The sequence below is a fragment of the Cebus imitator genome, unplaced genomic scaffold (assembly GCF_001604975.1).
Source record: "Cebus imitator isolate Cc_AM_T3 unplaced genomic scaffold, Cebus_imitator-1.0 Scaffold20, whole genome shotgun sequence".
NCBI lineage: Eukaryota > Metazoa > Chordata > Mammalia > Primates > Cebidae > Cebus > Cebus imitator.
The window spans coordinates 8,992,754-9,019,206 of record NW_016107335.1 but is presented as its reverse complement, the minus strand read 5'-3'; the positions used below and the strand labels follow the sequence as shown (position 1 = coordinate 9,019,206).

The window sequence follows — 26,453 nt, the reverse complement described above, 5'->3', positions numbered from 1 at the left end:
CTTGGTGCTGGTTAGGTTTTATTTTAACAGGATGTTTTTTCTTCATTTATTTTTCAAAATATCAGTTATATCAATATTAGAAGTGTAAACAGGTACAAAATATACAGTACATAGAAACAATTTTCTTAACTAGTCTAACGCCTAATAAAAGTATGCATGAGGGAGCTGAACGAATGGGCATCACCAGGTCCCTCCCTCTGCAGGGGAGACAAGAGGACCAGTGGCTGCTTCAACAAAACAGGAATGGATATTTGTGTGGTAGGAACAGCACTGTGGTCGAATCAAGAAATCTGGGCCCACCTTTCTGATGTTAGACGCTGGAATGAACAAGCCACTTGGTCCCCACACCCAGCCTTGAGAGCTGTGCCCTCTACATGCCCCTAATGGGTCTGAGAGTGCACACCGTAAGGGGGCTTGGGCACAGTGGAGGCAGCTGCTACAAGCAAAGTTCCTTTGAGGCCTGGTGAATGGACTCTTGATGGTGTGGGACAAATATTTTAAGAGGACAAAGCCAAAAACCTCTGCTCCCCCACACCAATGTTCCGGTAGGATGAAGCATCTCATCTGTTGCTCTTCCCCACTCACGGCACACCATGTGTACCCACAGTGAGAGGCTGAGAGGTGTCCCCTCTGAGCGGTTTGTTTCCTCACCTCTAAAAAGAAATCCCTGCCCTGCTGCTTCCCAAGCTCACAGTAATGATCAAATGAGATGCATTTTGAAAATGAGAAACCACCACACAAGGGAACAGGAGACAGAAGCATCTTATGCAGTGGGAGGCAGCCCCAGGTGGGGTGGGTGGCCAGGCTTTGCTCCCGGCCCTGTGAGAGTTAGACGTTTGCAGTGCAGCTTCCCAGTTTTGGCTTCTCCACCTCTCCAGACCTAACGCTGTGATTTGAGACAACTTGCCCTTATGAGGCCAAGGAGTCACACTAAGGGACACCACCAAGTGCCCTTGGAACGGGTACCGCAGATGGCCTGAAATAGAGAAAAGTTGGGGCCAGCACTTTTGGGGGGCCTTTTAGTAGAGGCAAGCTGGGAAAAGCAACCGCCGCTCCTGGAGGGGTCCTTCCTGCTGCTCTGAGGTGGCTCCAAGGGACCCGGTGGCCCTCACTGCCCAGGGGCTTGGCACTCAAAGCCCACCCGGCCCACCTGGGCAGAGCAGGGGAGCCTACAAGACCCCATCCCCGGGAGTCAGTGGGGCCAGGGGTCCCCAGCTGGCCAGCCTTCCAGCACACTCACTATCAGACTCAGTGAGATAGTGACAAAAACACACACCCTGAAAACCAAAAGTACCTACAAAATTTAAGTGGCCCTATTACTATTTTCCAGCTTTTTCCTCAAGAATTACAAAAAAAAGAAAGAAAGGAACAGGTTTGTAATTAAATTACTCCAAATTCTACAGCGCTCAGATTTCACAGAATTCTACTTGGTTTAGAGGTGGCAGCTGTCCTGGTGCATCGTTTCTCCTTCTCCAGTGATCAGTTCAGCAACTTGGACATTTTGGATCTCCCCATCCCGCGTCTGCCTGAAGCTTCCACGCCGCCCTGCTGCCTGCACACTGGGCTTTTTACACGTGCGGCTGGGGCCGCAGGGCTGGGGGAGCTCACATGTCCCCGCCATCAGTGGGTCCCAGGACGCTGAGGCCACAAGTCCAGTCGGTCACAAGATCTGTGGAGGCCAAGGGTCCTTTGGAGGCAGGGCTCTTGAAGGGGTCAGGGGGTGCAGATGGCGTCGGGAGCGGCTGGCCGCGGGCCGGGGTCTTGGCGCCGGCCGCATGGTTGCGCTGGTGCTTGCGGAGGTGGTCCTTGCGGATGAAGCTCTTGCCGCAAACGGTGCAGGTGAAGGGCCGCACGCCCGTGTGCGTTCGGTAGTGGTCGATGAGCTTGGAGCGTTCTGTGAATCGCTTCTCGCACTCGGTGCAGGGGAAGGGCCGCTCACCCGTGTGCAGCATGCGGTGGCGGATTAGGTGCGCGGGGCGCGTGAAGCAGCGGCCGCACTCCCCGCACCGCAGGGCGCTGCCATCCCGCGCGCTGCCCCCGCCGCTGCCCCCGCCTGCCCCCTGGCCCGCCCCGTCAGGCGCCCCGCAGCTGCGCTGGTGCGCGCTCAGGCTAACCTGCAGCTGGAAGCTCTTCCCACACGTTGCGCAGGTGAAGGGCCGGCCCCCGGGGGGTGCCGCGGGGTGCTTCTTAAGCCCCGGCTTATGGCCAAAGCCTTTGGTCCGGCCAGGATATTTACAGGGTTCGTTGAAGGGCCTCGGGGCCTGGCCGGGGTCCAAGATGGCCTCTCCATTGTCCGGGGAGGAGTAAGGGAGCCCCTCAGGCCCCGTCCTGGGGTTTAGGCCCACTGGCGGTTTACACCGGAAATTCCAGCCCCACCGGACCCCCCCAAAGAGCCAGTCCCCGGGAGGGGTCTCCTCCTGGGCCACGGCAGGGCTTAGCTCACCCATGTCCCTCTCAGGCCGGGCCGGATCTCGCAGCCCCAGCACGGGGTCCTGGCTGGGGAAGGAGCTGCCCTGGCTTTCCCAGGCTCCTTCCTGGGCAGGACTAGGGAAAAATCGTGTGGCTTGGCCTGGTCCAAACAGGGTCCCGTGAGCCTCTAGGTCAGTAGGATGCACGGGTGTGGCCACCACCTCCTCTTCCTGGACTTCTGTTTTTATTACAATTTTTACATCTGCTGAGAAAGACGGAAAGACAGATATCAACCTATCCCTTACCTGCCAAGGGAGCCACGATCTGCCATCATCATTTGCTCAGCAGCTGCTCAGCCACAGGAACTCCACCTAGGCCCCACGTGGCCAAGCCCAGATGGCAGCTCAGGAGAGCGGCCTGGTGGTCGTGAGGCAGCCTCCCACCTGAGGACACCAGTGTTCTGGCACAGGAAAAGCCACCATTCTACCTGCTACCCAGGTTCCATTTTTCAGTTTGGCTGTTAAGGCTAAGCATGAATTGATCCTCAGAAAGGAATTCACACTGCTGCTGGCACTGTGCCCCACCACAGCACAGGGGATGGGGGTTCAGACAATTCTGCTACACACACGCACCAGCTGCGGGCTGCAGGCAGTTTCTAACCCACAGCTCATCTGTGAATGCCCACTTCACAGGTGTGAGGATTAAACCAGAAAACACGTCTGAAAGTGCCTTAGTGAGCTATCTGACATGCAGCAGCATTCAATAAATGGAGACACTAGCTAATGATCAAAATACAAGTGAATAAGAATGCGTTTGATTTTATATAAGTGTACTTGAGCTTCACATTGTGAGGTTTTATATCAGGGATCTTGGCTTTTAGCACATTTTTTGGGTGCTAAAATATGACATTATTACTCAAAGTAATTACATAATAAAGTAATAAAGTTTACTGGTCCTCAAAACAGAATTAAACAGAAAACTAATAGATAAATTTGGTGGGGGTTCTTCTGAAATCAGCTTTCAGACACCTGTCTTTGGTAGTACCAATATCTAAGAAGTCGTTTCAGTTCGGTTTTGTTTTCTTCCTTGCCAGAGAGAAGTAACAGTTGATTGAGCTTGGGAAGGAGGTATATCCTTCAAGTGATCAGCTTATTAGAACAGACCACTTAACACCATATGAAAAAGCAACAAACTGAAACATGGATGTCCTCAAGAAGGGCTGCTGATGCCTATGATTTGGGAAGGAGATAAAGAACAGAATGTACAAGGTGTCATCAGAGTGCAGGCCCCTACTGTCTGTTGGTTGGAAAGTTTGAGCAGTTCACCAATGAAAATGGGACGCCTGGGTGGAGGTACTCTCCACAGGCAGGCATGGCCCTTCCCTTCCTCCTCTCCCACCCCCGTACCTTCCGTGGAGGCTGCTGTGTTGAGCTTCAGGGTCCCATCCGAGCATGCTGAAGAGGGATGGTGGGGAGGGAGATCCACCTGCCAGGAGGTGGGCGGGATGGTGGTGGTAAAGTTGGAATGGACACCTGCGGTAAGGAAAGAGCAGAGCCTGTGGGTTAGGGGAGGGATGGCTGAAGACTGTCTGGGAGCGGGCTAAGCTCTGAGTCCTCCTACACTGGGGGTTCTTCTGATTGAGCACGAGACCCAGCCTCTCTGAACCCAGTGTCTTTTGTCCCCTTCTCTGAGGTGCTGGGAAGCTCAGACATCACCGGTGTGTTTCACACAGGCCTCTCAAATAGCAGCAGCCAGTGACTTCAATGCCCAATGCTGGGGCAAGAGGGGCAGCAGCACGGTGATGTAGGAGCCACTGGAACAGGGCCAGAGGGATGCCCAGGAACAGCATCAGCGACCTGAGAGAGGCTTAAGACAAGTCCTTTAGTACAGTCCCACGTCAAGATGGGAAAATTTCTAATGTCAGGCCAGAAGTATTGAGGGCCCACAGCTCCCCTATGCTGCCATGAGCCCTCCCCTGTCCCTCCTGAGATCCCTGCAACTCATTCCTTATGTCCCCCGTCTCAGCCACTCACCAGAGGTGGCGTCTGTGGAGATGTCTCCTGCTCCAGAATCCAGCTGGCTGAGGCCCCAGGGCTCCTCCCCGATATCTGGCTGCCCGGCTGCCCACGCCTCCACACCCAGGGCCTGCTGCTCCTGGAGCTGCAGCTCACCCTCCTGCTTGATCTGCATCAAGAGGTCAGGGGCAGGAACTGGGGGTCCCGAGCCTAGAAAAGGGGGCAAGTGTGAGGATACAGCATCACAGCCCCTCGGCCCTGGGGCAGACACGCACCCAGCCAGAGAGCTGGACACAGAGTCCTTACAAGGGTCCAATAGCAAAAGAGCCTGGGGGGAAGGGAGGCAGCAGCAAACAGGATGGGGGCCTGGGGCAGAGCCTAAGGTCACATGGTATTGGGAATGTGGGTAGGATAGGAAAGGGTGAGGTGGGGGAGGGGAGGAATACACAAGTACATTCTCAGGGCTAGGATACCCATCCAGGGGGAGACTGAGTTGCCCTGGGGATGGCCTGCACTCACTTGAAACACAGAAATGCTTAACAAAAGCAAACCCAAGTCCCCCCAAAACCTTACCACCCTCATGTATTTAAGTACAAAAGAAAAGATCCTAGAGGTAAGAATGACAGAAAACACACAAAGTCCACTCAAGAGTTACGGTGGAAGGCAAGCAACCTAGAAAGTGGCTGGAGTAGGATACAGGCCTTAAGGGCTGGGCTTGCATGCCCATGTGAGGCTGGGAGCGTGGCTGAGTCGTCTGCCTGACGCCCGGAACTGGCTCAGTAGGCTCTGGCCTGGCTGTGAGATGGGGACTAGGAAAACTCCCAACTGCCTGCGGGAACCACAAGGAAGCAGCGTACTAGTCCAGGGCTGTGTGGGAAATAAACCCATAAAAACTTGGAATCCCATGTCCACACAGAATTCACACTACCCACACGGGCAGACACCATAAACTGAGAAATTCACAGAAAAATTGGCTGACAGCCATGGCAACTCAGGATGCCCCAGCATGGGCAAATGCAGATCCGCCCCAGAGGGGCACCCACACAATGCAGGCGACAGGGGGCTCCCTTACTAACTAAAACCAGAAGAAAAACGAAAACTTACAAAACAGAAGAGGAGCCAAATAGCGATGAGAGTCATGGCAGAGTTCACTCCCATAAACTACAGAAAAAAGGAGAGGCTGAATGATACAGTAATGTAAGTATATCTAAGATCATCAAAGAGATAAAGAACAGAATCTTTAAGTCAAGAACAGCAAAAGACTTTTTTAAAGGTAGATTTGAAAAAGAACTCAACATTCTAGAAATGACTCAGGCGTTGTGGAAATGAAAAACTCAATGGATGGCTCAACAACAACAGACTGAACATAGCTAGAGAGGAAATTAGTGACTTGAGAGATGGATACAGGGAAATAATCCAGAGTACAACACTGAAAGATAAAGAATGAAAAATATGAAAAAGTTAAAAGACATGGAGGATAGAATGAGAAATTCCAACACATGCTGGTAGAAATCCCAGAAGAAGAGAATAGAGAAATAGGTAAAGAAATAGTGATTGAGAATTTTCCAAAATTGAAAGCACTGTCAGTCCACAGTTTGAAGGAAGAGAACAATTCCCAAGTAGGTAATAAAACAAACAAACCAACCTGGACAACATTCAAGTGAAATGGAACCACAGCAAAGACAAGGAGAAAAATCTTAAAAGGTACCAAAGAGAAAATAAGGCATTCAGACTAAGTGTAGATTTCCTTCAGCAACTAGGATATCAGAAGATAATGGTGTATCTTCAAATATTGAGAGAAAACATCTGTCAACTCATGAGGCTAATACAATTTTTACTGCACAAACAAGAGGGATAGTATGTGAACAAATTTATAAAATAATCTCATATATGAACAGATATGCAAGGATTCTAAATGAAAATTACAAATCAAATCCAGCAATATATTTTCAAAAAAGAAAAAAGTATAATGTATTATGAACACGTTGGGTTTATCCTGAGAGCTCAAGGATAACACTAGAGAATATAATAACAAACAAAATTAAGATTAATAGCAAAAACAATATAATCATCTCACAGATGTAAAAACAGCATTTAGCTTTTCTATTTCTGACATACAGCTGGCTAGATGTGCAGAAAAACAGCAATTCCTCCCAATGTGGAATATCTAAAATTGCGGAGTAGGCTGGGTACAGTGGCTCATGTTTGGAATCTTAGCACTCCGGGAGGCTGCGGTGGGAGGAGCTCTTGAGACCAGGAGTTTGAGGCTGCAGTGAGCCATGTTTGCACCACTGCACTTCAGGCTGGGTGACAGGGTGAGACGCTGTCTCAAACAAACAAACAAACAAACAAACAAAAAAAGCCAGCCTAGGCAACATACGGAGACTCTGTCTCCACAGAGAGAGAAGAAAAGTTAAAAAAAAAGCCAGGGATGGGGGCATGCCCCTGTGGCCCAAAAACTTCCAGGTCAAAACTCTAGCTTGAAGTGGCCCTAAGGCTGCACTGGCATCAAATGACCAGCCAAGGAATGTATACATATTCTCAGGAGGAAAGCCTTTTAAACACAGCTTTCAAATAATTAACGCGCTCACAATTACACATCACCATCTCAAGAAAACCAGCACTGCAAACAAACTCAGTAGAAATCATGAACTGGAGAATATGACCTGCAGACTTTGGATATTAAAAATTACCATATAAGGAATATAAAATTCAATTATTTACAGAAATAAAAAGGGAGAGTGAAAGTATGAGAAACAAGACTATCAAGACTGATCAAATTTTGAAAAAGAATCATGTAACTTTAGAATGGTAAGAAAAAAATAACTGACTTTTATTTTTTGGAGATGGAGTCTCACTCTGTTGCCCAGGCTGGAGTGTAGTGGTGCGATCTCGGCTCTGCAACCTCTGCCTCCCAGATTCAAGCAATTCTCCTGCCTCAGCCTCCCCAGTAGCTGGGACTACAGGTGTACTCCTCCATGCCCAGCTAATTTTTTTTGTATTTTAGTAGAGATGGGATTTTACTGTGTTGCCCAGGCTAGTCCTGAACTCCTGAGCTCAGGCAATCCCCCATCCTCGGCCTCCCAAAGTGCTAGGATTACAGGCATGAGCTGTAGTGCCTGGTAGTAAATGAAACTTTAAAATCCAATGTATAGGTTAAATATCAGAATGGGAATCATTGAATAGTGAATAGTGAACTAACTAGAGGACAGAAGAAATTCTTCTTTTTTTTTTTTTTTTTTTGGATGGAGTTTCGCTCTTGTTACCCAGGCTGGAGTGCAATGGCGCGATCTCGGCTCACCGCAACCTCCGCCTCCTGGGTTCAGGAAATTCTCCTGCCTCAGCCTCCTGAGTAGCTGGGATTACAGGCATGCGCCACCATGCCCAGCTAATGTTTTTTGTATTTTTAGTAGAGACAGGGTTTCACCATGTTGACCAGGATGGTCTCGATCTCTTGACCTCGTGATCCACCCGCCTTGGCCTCCCAAAGGGCTGGGATTACAGGCGTGAGCCTGTAATCTTCCGTGCCCGGCCAGAGGAAATTATTCTAACCTCAACATAGAGACTGAGCTAAAAATATAAAGAAGGGTTTGAAGTTATAAATGCTAATATGAAAAGGTTCCAGAATAAAAGGTTAGAGAGAAAGGGAGCAAGGCAAAATTCCAAAAGGGAAGACAACACATTTTCCCAAACTGGTGAAACACTTAGTGATTAAAGCAGGATCAATGAAAATAAATCCACATGTAGATGCATTGCAGTAAAACTGCAGATCACCGAAGACAGAGACCTAAAAGCAGGCAAAGAAAAAAGGCAGATCATCCACAAAGGAACCATGATTAGGCTGATGGCAGATTCTCAATAGCAACGACAGAAGCCAGAAAAAAAGGGGCAAATTATCTTCAAAAGCTCAGAGAAAATAACACTCAAGCTAAAATTATGTCTTTTCACTACAGTTGTCCCTTGGTGTCAGTGGGGGATTGGTTTCAGGGCACCCCATAGATACCAAAATCCACAATGCTAAAGTCCCTTATAAAAACTGGCACAGTATTTGCATATGACCCCCACACATCCTCCTGTATACTTTAAATTACCTCTAGATTACTTATAACACCTAAGACAATGTAAATGCTATGTAGATAGTTGTCACACTGTATTGTTCAGAGAATAATGATAAGAAAAAATTTTGTATATGTTTAGTAGACACCTTTTTTTCAAATGTGCGGTTAGTTGAATCCACAGATGTGGAACACATAAATATAGAGGGCTCGCTGTATAGAGATGGAATAAAGATATTTTCAGACATATATAAACTCATATACACACACACAAACTGAGGATTCATTATCATCAGACCACAAAAAATAACTTCCAAAGAAAGAAAAAATTTCCAAAGATTCCTCGAAAACAATAGAATGTATAACTGTTAAATTACTTACAAATAACAATAGTTTGAAAAGGAAAAAACCTAAATGAATAATTCCCAAAGGATGGGCAGGGAAAAATACAGAAAAGGCAGAACTAAAGATTAACAGCACAATTTAAGATGGTTGAAAAGAATCCAAATAAACTAATAACCATAGTCAATGTAAATGGTCTAGACCAGTGCTAAGAAGAAAAAAGAATGTGAACCACATATCTAATTTTAAGTGTTCTAGTAGTCATGTTAAAAAAGAATAGGTGAGGCCGGGTGCGGTGGCTCAAGCCTGTAATCCCAGCACTTTGGGAGGCCGAGGCGGGTGGATCACGAGGTCAAGAGATCGAGACCATCCTGGTCAACATGGTGAAACCCCGTCTCTACTAAAAATACAAAAACATTAGCTGGGCATGGTGGCGCGTGCCTGTAATCCCAGCTACTCAGGAGGCTGAGGCAGGAGAATTTCCTGAACCCAGGAGGCGGAGGTTGCGGTGAGCCGAGATCGCGCCATTGCACTCCAGCCTGGGTAACAAGAGTGAAACTCCGTCTCAAAAAAAAAAAAAAAAAAAAAAAAAAAAGAATAGGTGAAATAAATTGTAACAGTACATTTTTCTTTAGCCCAATATATCGAAAAGGTTATTTCAATATATAATTAATATGAAATGATTCATATTATTTTACACATGCATCTCTTGCACACATCTTTTTCTTAGTACACAGTTTTTGAAATGTGGTATGTATTTTCTTTCTTTAGCCACATGTGGATAGTGGCTTCTGCTGTAGATATTTAAAAGGTAAAGGTAAAGTTTATCAGACTAAAACCAAACGAAACCCCAGCTACCTGTTGTTTACAAGAGACATGCCTAAACAGAAGGACACAGAAAGCAATGTAAAAGAATGAAAGATGTACTAAGCCAGAACAATTTAAAGAAATGATGTAGCTATACCATATCACATGAAATAAACTTTAAAAGTAAAAACAGTCATAGAAATAAAAAATTACTGCATAATAGTGAACTAACCAGGAAGATAAAATAATTCTAAGTTTTTAAGCTTATAATATAGCTTCAAAATAATAAAGCAAAATTGATAGAACTCTAGGGAGGAATGAAAAAATCCTCTTTACATGTATCTTTTTACATCTTTTGATATATCTCTCTGTAACTGATAAATCTAGCCAACTAAAGGTTACAGAAAATTTGACCAACTCTACTAACAAACGTGATCAAAGGGAGCTAAGTAGATTCCAAACACAGAGAAAACACAAGCTTTTTAAGCTACACAGAACATTAAGGAAAAATGAACATTTTCTAGATCAACAGACTTTAGCAAAATTTAAATAACTAGTATTTTACACACTGCATTTTCTAGTTACAATGCAATTAAGTTTGAAATCAGTAACTCCCCATATATACTAAAATTTTAAAATTTAAGCTTTCTAAATAATCTGAGTCTAAGGAAAAAAATCACAATGAAAATTGGAAGATATCTGAAACCCAATATTAATGAAAATATAATCTATCAAAATGTATGGGCTGCAACTACAATGATACTTAGAGGAAATTTTATAGCCTTGTATATTAAAAAAGATAACACAGGTCAAAAATTAATGGGTTAAGCAGACAATGCAAGACATTAGAAAATAAACAACATTTAAGAACCTTTTAAAAAGTAGAAGGAAATAATACATGGAAGAGTATTATAAATTAATAAAAGAGAAGACAAAGATAGAATATAGTGAGTCAAAGTTGGTTCTTTGAAGAGACTATTAAACCAATTCATCTCTAGCAGGATTATCAAGAGAACAGGAGGGACAGCACCAATAACCAATTGGAAGAATGAAAAAGGAAACATAATGATAAATGCAGCAGAAATTTAAAAGATATAGAGGATACTATGAATATTATTTCAAGTAATTTGAAAACTCTGGGGAAATGGACAAATTCCTAGAAAAATTTCAACCTGCTGAAACTAGGCTGGGCGTGGTGGCTCACACCTGTAATCCCAGCACTTTGGGAGGCCAAGGTGGGTGAATCACTAGGTCAGGAATTTGCGACCAGCTTGGCCAACATGGTGAAACCCCATCTCTACCAAAAATACAAAAATTAGCCGGCAGTGGTGGTACGTGCCTGTAATCCCAGCTACTCAGGAGGCTGAGGCAGGAGAATTGCTTAAATCTGGAAGACGGAGGTTGCAGTGAGCCGAGATTGCACCATTGCACGCCAGCCTGGGCCACAGAGCAATACTCTCTCTCAGAAAAAAAAAAAGAAAAGAAAGATAGAAAAATTTCAACCTGCTGAAACTAAAGAAGAAACAGAAAACCTGAATAGTCTGCCTGGGCGCAGTGGCTCACACCTGTAATCCCAGCACTTTGGGAGGCCAACGTGGATGGATCACGAGGTCAAGAGATCGAGACCATCCTGGCCAACATAGTGAAACCCCCTCTACTAAAAATACAAAAATTAGCTGAGTGTGGTGGCACATGCCTGTAGTCCCAGCTACTCGGGAGGCTGAGGCAGGAGAATCACTTGAACCTGGGAGGTGGAGGTTTCGGTGAGCTGAGATTGTGCCATTGCACTCCAATCACACCACTGCACTCCAGCCTGGGTGACAGAGTAAGACTCCATCTCAACAAAAACAACAACAATAACAACAATAACAATAACAACAACAAAAACTGAATAGTCCTAAAATTAAAATAAATTAAATCTGTAGTAAAAAAATCTACCCCACAAAGAAAACTTAAGGTTCAGGTGGCCCCACTGGTGTTTTCTTCTAAACATTCAAGGAATAGATAATTCCAACATTACAAAAACTCTCTGAAAATTAAAAACAGAATGAATGCATCATAGCTCATATTTTTAATACCAAAACTAGACAAAGATAGTTTGAGAAAAGAAAATTACAAGCCCATCTCACCCATGAACAAAGATTCAAAAATCTTAAACAAAATAATTGGCATACAGCAATGTACATAAACGATCATGACGAAGCTAGGTTTATTCCACATCTGCAAGGTTGGTTCAACATTAGAAAGTAACATAATTTACCTTACTAGGTTAAGGAGAAAAAAATGTATAATTATTTCAATGGATACCAAAAGAAATTATATAAATTCAAGTCATTGTTAGAAACACTTAGCCAACCAGATAAAGAAAACTTCTTTGGCCTGATAAAGGATATTTGTAAACAAAATCTTTAGCAAGTATTATACTTAATATGAAAAGTTAAAAAGTGCTTTCTTTAAAATCATGAACCAATAGGATACCTGTTATTGTCATTTCTATTTAAGGATTTTCTGGGAGTTCTCAGTTAACACAATAAAACAAGAAAAAAAATAACCATAAAGATTTAAAAAGAAAAAAATTATTATTACTCATAGATGTGATTAACTTTTCAGAAAATCTGAGAATGATTACACAATTAATAGAAAAGTTATTAGCATTAACGAAAATTTTAGCATTGTCCCTAGATTGTTATTAGTAAATGAAGGACAATTACATTTTTATATATTAATACTGTGAGGTTTCTGAGAAAGTCTATCAATTACCATTTTTCTTCCTTATCAAGGATCTTAACACAGAAACAAAAGAGGAAGACAGGTGAGGCCAAGTTAATTTTATTACTGATAATTCGGGACATAATTCTGCATTAAGGGCAGAGACACTGGAATGAGCTCTTGTGACAGGGGAAAAAGCATTCAGAGAGGGGTATTCTCTGCCCTCAAGTCCCCATCAGCAACAAACAGAAAATGCAAGTTAAAAAAATATACTACTGACAAGAGTGATTAAAAAAAAAAATCTAGGAATACATCTAATAAAATATGTGCAAGACCTTAATATAAAACTTCATTGTGACATTACAAACAAGCCAAATGGAGTGACTTAGGACATTCACAGATAACATGACTGAATATAGTAAAAGTATCAATTCTCTCCAAAAGGTTAATAGATTAATAAAATTCCAACCATAATCCCAATGGAATTTTTCATGGAACTTGATAAGGCAATTTGAGGGTTTAACTGAAAGAGCAAAGCAAAAGATGAGCCAAAATGCAGTGAAAAAGCAGGGTCTTCATCTCATAGCACCACAAAATCCATTTCTGAAGGATGAAGAACTTGAACGTGAAAGACAAACTCTTAAACGCTTTAGTAGGAAATATGTGAAGGTGCACTACAACACTGAGGAACATAAACATTTCTTAATTGTTTAAGACACATGAGGACAAACCATAAAGGAAAGACTAGTAAGTTCAAGTACATTATAATGAAAAGCATCTGTTCTTTAAAATATACCACAAATGGAGAACATAACAGCAACACACATAATTGCCAAAAAGATTAATATTTAGAATATGTAAAGAACACTTACAGGCCAGGCACAGTGGCTCACGCCTATAACCCCAGCACTTTGGGAGGCCAAGGCAGGCAGATCATTTGAGGACAGGAGTTCAAGACCAACCTGGCCAACATGGTGAAACACTGTCTCTACTAAAAATGCAAAAATTAGCCAGGCGTGGTGGTGCACACCTGTAGTCCCAGCTACTTGGGAGGCTGAGGCAGGAGAATTGCTTGAACCCAGGAGGTGGAGGTTGCAGTAAACCAAGATTGCACCACTGCACTCCAGGCTGGACAACAGAGCAAGACTCTGTCAACAAAAAACAACTTAAAAAAATGCACAAAAGACAAAAACATGCATTTTATAGAAGAGGAAGGACAAATGGCTCACCAATAGAGGATGTAATGCTCAATCTCATTAATTACGAAAATCCAGGTTTTAAGCCATAAATTTTAAACCATTTCACTCCCACCAAACCGGCAGAAATAAAAAAGCATTTCCTAGGCTGGTGAGGATAAGGTGTGGTTGGAACCCCCAACCCCTCTTGGGAATACCAGTCGGTATCCACACTTGACATCACCTGGAAAAGTTGAATATGTGTCTTTCCTATGACCCAGCAGTTCCACTCCTGGATCTACACCTAGATAAACTTTTACACATGCATAAGAATGTTCACAACAGCATTGTCCCTAAAAGCAAAAAGAAAATTAGAAACAACACAAGCACCCACCAACAGTAGAAGGAATAAATACCTTGTGTTATGCTCATAAAATACAAAACCGTAAAGTGGTGAAAATGAATTAACTACAGCTATACTACATTAACATGGATGACTCTCAAAAACATAATGGCAAATGAGAAAAGCAGATTAAGGAAGAACATATGTGGTAGGATTCCATTTATAAGAAGTTCAAAAGCAGGTAAAACTAAATGTGCTATCTAGGATATATACAGAGGGAATAAAAATGTAAAGAAAAGCAAGGGACTCTTATTTCTGAATTTTCAGTTTTTGTATACTATAAGAGGAAGGAAGAGGGTGTGATCAGGGAAGGACGGGATTCCAGGAGGTTCAAGCTGTGGTCTCTCTCTTATGTTGGGTGTTGGGAATATGGGCATTTACAACTGTTCTCTAAACTTAACATGAATTTTGTTCTGTATGCATTTTGTTTACTGTTATGTATAAAATGTTGTAAAACAGGGGTCCCCATTCCCCAGGGAGCCTGGACTGCACAGCAGGAGGTAAGCACACAGTGAGCAAGTAAAGCTTCATCTGTATTTACAGCCACTCCCCATCGCTGGCATTACTGACTGAACTACGCCTCCTATCAGATTGGTGGCGGCATCAGAGTCTCATAGGAGCAGGAACCCTATTGTGAACTGCGCTTGTGAGGGATCTGGGTCACACCCTCTTCTTATGAGATGGAACAGTTTCATCCTAAAACCATCTACCCGGTCCCCCATCCATGGAAAAATTGTCTTCCATGAAACTGTTCCCTGAGGCCAAAAAGATTGGGGACCGCTGTTTTAAAAGAAACAAAACACAATATTTTTATAAAAAGGAAAAAACCAGCATTTGATACCATAAAACTTTTGGGTAGCCAGATTCAAAGGAAATGTCTTTAACAGTATTTTCAAAAACCAAAGGCAAAAATCATACTTAAGGCTGAAACCCTAGAAATATATCTTGTCCACAGACAGGATGCCACTATCACTGTTGCTATTCAACAGTGTCCTAGTCAAACTGCTAAACAAGAAAACTAAAGTTATAAAAAGTGAAAAAGCAGACAAAACCTTTGTGTGATATGTAGAGGATATAATTGTCTGCATAAAAAAATCCAAGAGACTATAAAGAAACAAACCATTAGACATGAGAGGAAGATTTTTTTTTTAATAAACAAAAGTCAACAGCATTACCTGCACACCTGCAATAACTATTTAAGACATGTAATAAATTGCAAAAATCCCATTTACAATGAAAAAGCAACTATCAGGAGAAAATTGTAAAATCTTATTCAAGCACATAGAAGCCTTCAATAAATGAGTATCCCAGTGAGTAGAAAGGCTAATGTCATGAAAGCAATTCTCCAGGAATTAGACTGTAAGGTAAATGCAATTCCAACCAAATTTCAAACAGGATTTTCTTAGGAACTTGACATACAGATTCCAAAATTCATATAAAAGAACAAAGATCCAAGAATAGCCAAGACAATTTTTTGGATAACAAGTAGAGAAGGACTGGTCTACTAGATATCAAGGCTGATTATGAAGATTATGGTGTTGGTGCAGAGACTGACAAAGAGACAATGACACAGAAGAAAGCACCCAGAAACAGCCTCATGCATGTGCAAAAACAGGCTCGGGGCAGAATTGCATCACAAATCAGTGGAGAAAAGCTAACACACTGAGCAAATTTTGTGGGAAAATCAGACCATCGTTGTGGGAGAAAAAGCTGAAACCCTCCCTCGCAAGCTACACAAATTTTAATTGTAGATGAATTAAAGACTTAAATTTGAAAAGCAAAACTTTAAAAAATTTATAAGAAATCATGCATGTTCTTCACATGTACCCCAAAACCTAAAATGCAATAAAAAAAAATTTATAAGAAAATAGAGAAGAGTTATCTCTCTGACCTTGAGTGAGGTAAGCAAGGCTATCTTACTACAGAAAAAGCAAAGATCATAAAGGAAAAGACTGACATGCTTGACTCTTAACAGTGAAAACTTCTATTCAACAACTACAAAGTTAAAAGACCTGCAGCCAGATGCGGTGGTGCACGCCTGTAATCACAGCACTCTGGGAGGCTGAGGCAGGCGGATCACCTGAGCTCAGGAGTTTGAGACCAGCCTGACCAATAGGGAGAAAACCCTGTCTCTACTAAAACTACAAAATTAGCCGGGTGTAGTGGCACATGCCTGTAATCCCAGCCACTTGGGAGGCTGAGGCAGGAGGAATCGCTTGAACCCGGGAGGCGGAGGTTGCCGTGAGCTGAGATCATGCCATTGCACTCCAGCCTGGGCAACAAGTGCAAGACTCTGTCTAAAAAAAAAGACCTGCCACTGACATGGAGATGATGTTTGTAATGCAAATAATAGACGAAGGATTCGTATCTAGAACACATACAAAGAAGTCCTGAATTGATAAGAAAATGAAGAATATCTCAACAGAGAAACAGAAGACAATTCACCGGAGAAATAGCCAAATAATTATATGAAAAAGGCTCGCAACTTCATTAACTATAGGGAAACTACAAGTGGAAATGAGATGCCATCTTATTCCCATCAGGTTGGCAAAAATGTAATTATGAAACCTGGGCAAAGAGGTTAAGAAGCAAGTTCTGGAAGCACCCGCTGGCACTGGGGTAGCCCTGGGGAGGGCCATACGGCAATGGCAGAGATGAAATCATGGTCATGACATGGTGAGGCCACCACTGGGTCTGTTCCCTGGAGCAGCATCCCCACAGGGGCACAAGGAGACAGGGGCAAGAACACTCACTACACTATCGCTTGTGAGAGTGAACAATCAGTAGAAGCTTAAGTGCCAATCAGTGGAGGAACGGAAAATAAATTATGATATAGTTGCTTCCGGAATATTAAGCATCTGTTAAAAGGAATGAACCTGATCCACATGTATCAACATGGATAAATCTGAAATACAGAATAATGAGTGATAAGTATAATGACATCTATGAAATTTTTGAAAACACAAAAACCATAGCGTATATTGTTTACAGCTACCAAAGTACACAGTAGATGTTTTTAAATGTGAATAGAAAGAATAAACAGAAAATTCAGGACATGAGGTTGCCCCAGGGAGGCCTGGGAGATTTAAAAAGGGATTTAAACAATATAAGAAATACATTATTTCACACACACACACACACACATTTTAAATTTTGAAACACAGCATACATTCAGCAAACAGTTATTGAATTCCTGCTCTGTGCCAGGCAATATTCTAGGTTCCTAGAATGATTATGTGACGAAAACAGATACAAATTTTTGTACTTTTGAAACTGACATTCTAATGGGGGATACCTGACATACGATGAATCTATAAATAGGAAACATATACATTACATGATGCTGTCTGACAGGAAGACCCAAAGCAGGAAAGGAGGCCTGGAGTCCTGGGTCAGGAGAGGCTGCAGTGCCAGTGACGGGAAAGGCCTGCAGGTGGGAACTGCCTGAGGAACACTCCCAGCAGCGGGCACTGTGAAGGTCCTGCACAGGGCAGAGGGTACAGCACTGGGGATGGTGCAACTGGGCACAAAGTGGAGGATGGGAGCCAATGGTGCGGGTCAGATGGAAAGCCAGCATTTGGGCCTAAAAATGATCACTCTCTGCTGGGCTGCGATGAGTCTCTGGGGAATCAGGGCAGGAGCAGAGGGGCTGGCGGCAACCTCAGCAAGAGACAATGAGCCTGGGTGGCAGAGTGGAGGGAACAAGGCCAAGTAAGAAGACAGACCATTCAGTACCATAAAGGGTGTTGGTAACTGAGGTTGGAGAGGTTTTGCTGCAAGGGGTAACAGAGTGGGAGAGAAGGGGCAGGAGACAGAAAGTGCAGATGTCCCCAAAGGGCTCTGACACAAAGGGGAGCAGAGAAGCGGGCAGTGGCTGGAGGGGTAGGGGTCAAGGTAGGACTGGTTATGTCGCCCTTTGGAAGGTGGCATGAGGTGGGATCTGGTGCCAGGTTAATGGGGGGCTTTGGCTAGAGGGACGACAGTTTAGCAGTCACAGGAGTGAAGGCAGAGAAGGGCACACGGGTGCAGGCAGAATGTGTGGGGAGGGCTGTGTGAGTGGTGTATTTCTCTTTAATTAAAAAAGGGGGGTTAAAATATAAAACCATTCTTAGCTGTGCACCATACAGAAACAGATAAGCTAGGTTTGGTCCTCAGCCACAGTTTGCTGGCCCTTGGGCCAGGCAGATGCAGTGTGACTGTGTGGCAGAGTGCCCACTGAAGTTGCTGGTCGTGGATGTCACGTGACACCAGCAGCCAGCTTGCCTGGTTCTCTGCAGCCACGTGCAGCTGCTCGGCTGCAGGTGCAGAGCACTGATGGATTTCACCAGGTGGATGCAATGAACAACAGAAGGGAAGGGCACTGAGGCTGTGTGCAAGCCGGGAATACAATGGTGGGCATGGAGGGAGACGATGAGCAAGGCAGTGAAAAGGCAGCAAGATCGATGGCCTGCAGGTCTTGAAGGGCTGGAAAAATGCTAGAATCAGGACACCAGACAGGGAACTGGAGGGGTGATGGGAGGCAGCCGGGGAGTGGTGTGCTGGAGATGGAGAGGGTCGGGGAGGAGGGTGCAGTCGCTGTCATCAGAGTCATGGATGGCCATGGGGCAGGGGAAGGGGGCACAGAACTATCTGCATGGAGGCTGCCATGGCCACGATTGAGAGCAGGAAGAATGACAAGAGAGGGAAGGTCTGCAGAGGCAGCAAAAATACGAGAAATGAGACCCAGAGGCAGGGTCTCCAGAGAGGGAGTGAGGGTGGCAGAGGTGCAATCATGAGGGGTGAGGACCCTGTCCCCAGTGGGCCCGGGCTGAGGGAGGCGGGGAAGAGGACGGCCGCAGTTCCCTGGAGCTCAGTCCGAGCAGGGAACACTCAGGACCTGGCAGGTCTGCTGAGCCCTGAGTCCCATAAGGCTCAGTGGAGGGGTATGCAGGAGGTGAGAAGGGCAGGTGAGGTCTCACAAGGGGATGGGCCAGGCCAAACATGGCAAGGGATGAGCTGTGATTCCTGGTTTCTTGGACAAAGAGGACAGGGATAAGGGCCACACAGGATCCCTGCTGACAGGCTCAAGGTACATAGTGGAGTTTGTCTCTACTCACCTTGTCTACTGGTGGGTAGAGGCCACGGATGCTGCTGAACATCGTACAATGCAGACAGAGTGTGGCAGGGTCTTACCAGCAACGAACGTAATTTGGGGGGACTTCTTTACTTGCATTTAATGATGACGTGGAAGCAAGGGAAGCCTCCACACACAGTGTAAACACAACGAAACCCACCCACTCAGAACCTCCCACCCAGGCTAGGAGGCTAGACGCGCCTGGGTTGTAACCCTCTTTTCCAGCCTGATGCTATCTGGTCTCAGCCATCTTTCTATCCTCTAGTGCTCAGCATTGTCCTTGACACCTAGAAGATTCTCAAAATGCATCTGTGGAACTAAACTGTGAATGAACTGATGACGACTGGCAAAGCGGCCAGCTCGGAACATGCTTCTGCCCTTAGGAAAGTGCCAATCTAATTGAGATGAGATGACAAACATGGGAGACGCATTTAATTTCACACAAGTGGAGCACCGGGGGCCCCTGCATAACACCACCTTTCTCAGTGTCAGACAAAAGGGAAAACCAAGGCAGGTGCGACGGTCAAGGGCGGGTCTTCTGGAGGAATCAGGGGTCTAGCCTGCCAGAGGTGTGGTCTCCCCGGTCAAATGACCCAGCAGGTCTTCACTTCACTTTAGGAATTTCGTTTTTCTCCTGTGTCCACCTGTCTTTCTCTGAACTTTCAAAGGTACTGAGTAGCTCCAGGGAAATCTGAGAAACTGATATCTGGTAACCAGATTCACCTTAAATAAATGTGTGCTTCTAATCAACTGAACCATATGGCTGACCAATGGGTGTATGTTCTACAACTGCTACTGCTTTAAATTCAAGTTGGTTTTCAGAGACAAGGCTGACTCTTTGTAAAGCTTTGAGTTAATGTTATCTTCAATATACAGCTGACCCTTGAACAACATGGGTTTGAACTACGGAGGCCCACTTACAAATGGGTTTTCTTCTGCCTCTGACACCCCTGAGTCAGCAAGAACAATCCCTCCTCTCCCTCCTCAGCCTACTCAGTCTGAAGATGATGCTGAGGATGATGACGTTATCATGACCCACCTCCACTTAATGAGTAGTAAATATATTTCCTTTTCCTTATTTTCCTAATATTTTCTCTGTAGCTTATTTAAAGTATACAATACATAGTAACTAGGACATATAAAATATGTGTTATTGACTATACATAGTATCATTAAGGCTTCTGGTCAACAGGAGACTATTAGCAGTTAACTTTCTGGTGAGTCAAAAGCTAGACACCGGCCTTGGGCTGTGTGCGATTGGGGTCTGTCGCCCCTGGCCCGTGTTGTTCAAGTCAACTATTCTCCTGCCTTCCCTCTCAGTGTCCTCCTCTCCCTCCCATCATCTGTGCCCTGGCTTTGTCTCTTCCTAAAAGAGTAGGTTTGCCACCTGTTTCCCTGACAGAAAGTGTTCATTTCTGGAGCATTAGCTGAGTAAGTCAGAGGTTAAAACTCCACTATAAAAAAAACTCAGACTAAAAACAAGTAAGTTTGATGTGTTTCCTCAGCTCTCTCTGGAAAGATCACACCATTCCTGGCCTTTCCGTCTGCCTCCCGCAGATCACCTGATGCCTCCCTGGCCTTCTCCCAGCCCTTACCTGGACTGGGGTCCACAGGAACATCTGGAATCTTGGGGCCGGGGCGGCGCCAGCTGCAGGGCTCCTTCCCTTGTTCAATCTGGGAGAGGACCTCAGGCTTGGAGATGGCGTAGTCTGAAGAAAGACAGAAGGTTAGTTTTTGCCTCGTTCCAGTCAGAGCTGGAGAGAGTCAGCCCAGAAAACCAACAATGGTCTAGAAAGGAAATCTCTTGATTGTCATAGAGCAGGAGCTCTCAGACACAGGCAGTTTTGCTCCCAGGGGACGTTTGGCAAAGTCTGGACACAATTCTGATTGCTGTGCCCAGGGCTTGGGGAGAGGTGACTGGCATCGGGGAGGTAGAGGCCAGGGCTGCTGTTGAACATCCTACAATGCAGAGGATGGCCCCGACACAGAATCACCGGGTCCCAAATGTCAGCAGTGCCAGAGTGAGGAAACTGCCACAGAGCGTGCATGTGAAACATCAGCACACTTGTGCTGATGAAATGTCACCTCACGACTGCACCTGCTCCCGTCCTCTCTATCAGGTCTCACTGCCCTCAGCTCCAGGGTCACACAGAAACCATCAGGAAGAAGAAATCAGCCCAGGAAGAAACAGAGTCCAGGCCCTTCCTGGGCAGGATCAAATGAGGAGAGCAGCAGTAGCCGCAGGGGTTGAGGGAAGCAGAGTTTTGAGGCATGAAGAAAATGTCTGCTGCAAGCAGCACCGTCTGCCCATGTTCTCCACTGACCTCGAGGCATGTCGCCGTAAGGGCCACGCATCTCTGTAGAAGGCTGAAAGAAAGAGTCTTTCTCAAATGTGAGTGGATTACATACTGGATCTGAGAGCAGGAGGGGCCTTCCCTGCTCCAAGTCAGCACCAACAGAAAGGTCCACACCCTGCGCCTGCGGAGAAGAGATGCCACCGCCTTTCCCAGCCTGGCATTCTGGGAAACTCAACACAGAGGGGAGCTTTTGATTCCATCACCCAGGGCTCATCTTTCACAGGAGATAACAACTTGCAAGGTCAGCAACGTTTCTGGTGATTCACATTTCACTGCCATGAAACAACTATGTGGACAGAGAAGTTTGAGGACTTGCAAAATCCCATTTAACAGAGAAATGAGTGTCAGGCCTTACCCAGGGAGACCAGCGTCTCGTAGTTGCCCCTCATCACATGCTTGTAGAGCTCCTTCTGCCAGTCCTCCAGCTTGCCCCACTCCTGCTCGGAGAAATACACGGCCACATCATCAAAGGTCACGGGCACCTGGAACCACAAGTGTCGCACTCATTCACCCACACGCTCACAGGCTCAGCCCCTCAGGCTCCCACACCCCAGGGCGTCCCAGGGCTACCTTGGGGGCCTCCCCCTTGCTGCCAGGGGGCAGCCGCAGGATCCAGAAGTTCCTGTTGCGCAGCAGGTTCTCCACGTTCTCCAGCCGCCTCTGCAGCAGCCCGTACTCCTGCAGCAGGGTCCCCAGCACGGCCCACTTGCCCTCCAGCTGGTTCCCGAACTCCACAGCTGTTTTCTCACAGTCGGCCAGCTTCTTCTCAGCCATCCCGGTTCGACCTTCTAGGGAAAGCAGGCGAGCAGCCTGCGATTCAATCTTCCTCTCCATGGCCTGAATGGTGGCTGCCATTGTCCACGGAGAAATCTTTCAGAAACAGAAGAGAAACAGCATCATTCATTCCACCCACTGTCTTCATTGATCTCCTCTCTCCCTAGGCACAGGGGAGCTGGGCTGGGAGCCCATATGTATGGACAAGTGGGGCCATCCCGTATCACATGCCAGATCTCAAGTTGGCAATCACTGCTTGGGTATCTTAGGGCTGTGTCTGGGTGGTGCCCTTGCTCCAGGCCTCTGCAGCACAACGCAGACCTTTATCATGGCGCTTACCACCCTACACAGTAATTTCCTCCCCACACCTACACTGTGGGCTCCCTGAGCATGGTATTGCATCTTTTCACACCACAGTCCTTGACACATGGTTGGTACCCAGTGCAGTTTTGCTACATAAACAGTGACTTAGCATTGCTGGGCATTTTAGTGGAGAAATGGTAAACTGCAGATTTACTAGAGCCCAGCCTGCGCCTCCCGTCATGATTACACAGGAACTGACTACTGATGATGACCCAGCAAAAAAAAACAGCTGGTTCACTGAAACAGCACAAACAAGAGTATTGCTCAATTTCTTTTTTTTCTTTCTTTTTTTTTTCTTAAAGCATCTCATGTCACCTTCTAATAAACATAAAAATCTAAAGGCCAGTTCCTCTTCACCCCAGGACAGTCTCATTTGGTCCCCATCTGCCCCTCCCCCACAAGCTAAAATCCCCATGACTGCAAACCTCCATTAGCCAGTTAGGTTTTTGGCACTGCATAAGCCCCACAAGATTCTTTCTCGTTCCCAATTCCCACCTCCCTCAAGGTTAAAACAATGGCCTCAGACATGTTCGTAGCCACACCAGGAGCAGTGACATGCCTAGAGACGGGTCAGGAAAACAGACATATGCCACAAAGTCAGACTTGTATATGGACAGCAGCCATCTTAATTAAAGATGATGGGCTTCTCTAACATTGGAAACGTTCACATGGCATATCAGTGGCTGGCAGCTGGTACAAGGAAGAATGGGCACAATTTGCCTTGGGTGGGGAGCTGGACTGCTTGAGCCACCCACATCTACAGGGCAGAGAGGAGCTCCTGATATTGGGGACGGAGGATCAACGCCTCCTTACAACATTCTGCAAAATAATTCCTCAACAAAAGGTGGATGACTATTTCCAAAATGAAGAAGTAGCTGCCTGGAACCATGTGGATTCACTTAGAGAAAGTCACTGAGAACCAGAACGTGCATGGACACCTCAAAAAATAGAAACAAAAAGAGAGTTTCAGCAGAGGCAGAAAAAAACTTGTCCAGGACAGTGCTTAAGAACCTGTCTGGATGTTTGGAGGGAAGCAGGACCCCAAGAAGGTAGGACTCTAAGGGGTCTTCAAGGCTGAGAGGTTCTGCTTCTAGTCGAAAACCCAGATGTGGGTGGGGGTCTTGCTCTGAAAGAGTAGGTGGTCCTACAGGCAACTGGGTGGGCCGACTTGGTTCTGGGCTTGAGTCTGCCCTCCACCTAAGGCCACTGTCCTTTCCCTCGCCTCTCTTTTCTCAAATCAATCCCTGTCAAGTGATCCCAGACTCCACGAGTTTACTCCAGAAGCATCCTTGCACCTGGTCACCAGCTCCCCAACCACTGAAATCCTACCCATCCACCAAGTGCATTATTACAGTCTTTGTATGGCATGAAAGGGACCTCTGCATAAACTCCTTTATCAGGAAAATATTCATCTTTTGCACATGGACAATAGGATGTATGGTTTTCTTACAACTGTGATGGGGCCAGAAAGCCCTGGGTGAGGTCTTCACGCTATGTGGTGGGAGGTGGCGACTGTGCGCTGCCCATTCCAGTCCAGCTTCTTACTGACTGGTGGCTGGAATATGTGGGGCTGTCCTTAGACTCCTGCCAGGGGAGCCGAAACTCTTTGCTTGAGAGACGCTGATGGTAAGAGGAGCCAGATCCCTTACCCGCTGCCCACCCGCAGGATCAAGTCCTGGCATGCAGGCCCCTTCCCAGTCTCCGCAGCCTCCTCTTCCACTGCCTCCAAACCAAAAGCATCCTCTTCGGGCTCATGTACTCCTTTCTGTCCCACACCCTGCACTGCCCCGTCTCTCTGCGCCTTTGCCCAAGCACTCCTCCCTCCCCGAAAGCTCTATGGGTCTAGCTTGGCCTGATGAAATCCTAGTCTCCCCTAAAAGCCCGGCTCAAATCTCATAGGCGCAGAGCCATCAGGCCAGGAGGGGTGAGCAGCGGTACCAGGCGGCCCCCTGACGCTCTTATCCTTGGAGCCTAGAGCAAGCTTCCACCTGGGTGCCAGCACTCACCCTTTCTGGTACCTGTCTGCCTGTCTGCTTGGTCCTTGAACACACAGAGCCGCTGTGTGTCTTTTCGCACTTTCCAGCTGTGCGATCCTGGGCAAGTTAACTTCTCTAGACCCCAGGTTTTTCTTTTGTATGACAGAGGTAACAGTACCCACCCCACGGGCTTGCTATGAGGACATACTAATGCCTCAGCAGGGCTTGGTGCAGTGCCTGGCTCTACGTTCCCTTCCGCGCCGACCCGGGGGAGCTGGGCATGTAGTGGGTGTCGTTGTATGCGGATTCGAAGCTGGACACCTCCCCGGTGCCACCAGGCCCACAGGCCGAGCGCCAGGCAGAGAAAAGAGCAGCGGTTGGGGGGCATCCAGAAGGAGGGGACAGCGGCTGGGGCGGGGGCAGGAAGCCCAGGAGGGCCCAAGGAACTTGGCGTGGGGCGGCCCCGGCGCGGGGACAACCGTTCCGCCAGCGCTCGGGCGCCGCCCGGAGTGGGGGCCCCGCCGGCGGGCGCAGTAGGCCCCGACGGACCCCGCGACCAGTTCGCGGGAGCCCCAGGTCCGGTGGTCCGGCCCGGCCCCCGGAGTCCCTCCCCAGGGCCTGCGGCGTTGTGTGCCGGGCCCGGGCCGCCTGGGGCCCCCAGGCCTCGAGTCAGTGCGCGCGCGGGTCGCCCTTACCGGAGCCGCGACCGCCTCGGCCATGGCCCTGCGCTGTCCCGCCCGGCCTGGAGGAAGTCGTAGCCGCCGCCGCGCGCGGCCCCAAGCAGGCCCGGCCGCCCGGTGCTCTCCGCAGGCGGCGCCCGCCCGGCCCTGCCTCCGCCGCCGCTCCTCGCTGGCCGCCCCTGCGCCGCGCCGCCCGCAGTCGCGTCGCCTCCGTCAGCACCCGGCGGGTCCACACTGCATCCTGGGAGCCGGCGCTGCGGCCCGGCAGACGAAGGCCCGTGAGGCTTCCTGGAGGCAGCGCGGCCGCACAGCCCCACCTGCAGCCCGAGAGGCGAACTGCAGGCGCGGCGCCCGACCGCCCGCGGCCCCGCCCCGCCCCGCCCGGCCCCGCCCGCGGGGCCCGACGGGAGGAGCCAGCGACTCTGGGCGGTCCCCGCGACCACTGCCCGCCTGCCGAGTTCTGGGGGAGTCATTGCGCCGGCCCCGCGGCCCGGCCCAAGGGACTCGGTTACCGAGAGGGTCCTCTTCAGGACCGCGGGCGAGCAGGGGCCTCCGGGCAGGGCGTGCCCCGGGTGACCGCGGCCCCTCTCCGCGCACCCCACGAGCACTTCTGCCGTCCGAGGTCCTGGACCTGGAGGTTTGGGCTATTTGCGGGGGGACAGATGTACTCATGCCCACCTGTGTTTGAAATGGAATAAATACTTCCAACAATAATAATACAGTTCGGTGAACCCCGGTAGACTGCACTTAGCATTTTCTATAATGTGTTTATTATGGTAAAGATTTTAAAATGGCATGAGCAGTGGAACGCAATACCATCATTTAAAATTATTTTGGTGAAGTCTTGGTAGGGATAGATGTTCATGATATTTTAAGAGAAAAAACCTGTCCAGAACGATCCTTTGTTTTAAATTAGCGTTTTAAAACAATATATAACATTATATGTAGCGTTGTATACTGTGTAGATGTATAATTATAGTTTTGAAAAGCCTGAAAGCATATATATCAACATGGCCTAAATAGTTTAATAGACCACGGGCCGTTTTTATGCATTTTCTAATTTTTTCCAATTCATGTTTTAATTTTTCCATAACAAGGATAGTATTTTTAAACAAGGAGAGAAAAATAAAAATTTAAATTAAAGAGGCAAACCAGAGCAGGGGAAGGAGGGTGCCTTGGACGGGCCCCCACGTGGTTACAGAGGGCATTGCCTTTCAGTAACACGACTGCTCATCTGTGTATTCCCTGAGACTAACCAGCCAACCGCCGAGCACA

At 46.8% G+C, this 26,453-nt stretch overlaps 1 protein-coding gene across 4 annotated transcripts; it reads right to left on the bottom strand.

Annotated features, from left to right (window-relative positions):
* LOC108298294 (zinc finger protein 746) lies at positions 1–25,514 on the bottom strand. Of its 4 annotated transcripts, none has more exons than XM_017520989.1 (7): positions 25,194–25,514; positions 21,956–22,255; positions 21,741–21,867; positions 20,624–20,737; positions 4,443–4,634; positions 3,816–3,941; positions 1–2,674 (listed from the first exon to the last, which is right to left on the bottom strand). In XM_017520989.1, the coding sequence occupies exons 1-7, from the start codon at positions 25,215–25,217 to the stop codon at positions 1,605–1,607; spliced, it is 1,953 nt and encodes a 650-aa protein (XP_017376478.1). In that variant the 5' UTR covers positions 25,218–25,514; the 3' UTR covers positions 1–1,604. The 4 variants fall into 4 exon arrangements, with proteins under 4 accessions (XP_017376478.1, XP_017376484.1, XP_017376492.1 ...); XM_017520995.1 differs by having other exon boundaries at positions 1–2,671; XM_017521003.1 differs by having other exon boundaries at positions 21,741–21,822.
* Between the last annotated feature and the right edge of the window lie 939 nt (positions 25,515–26,453).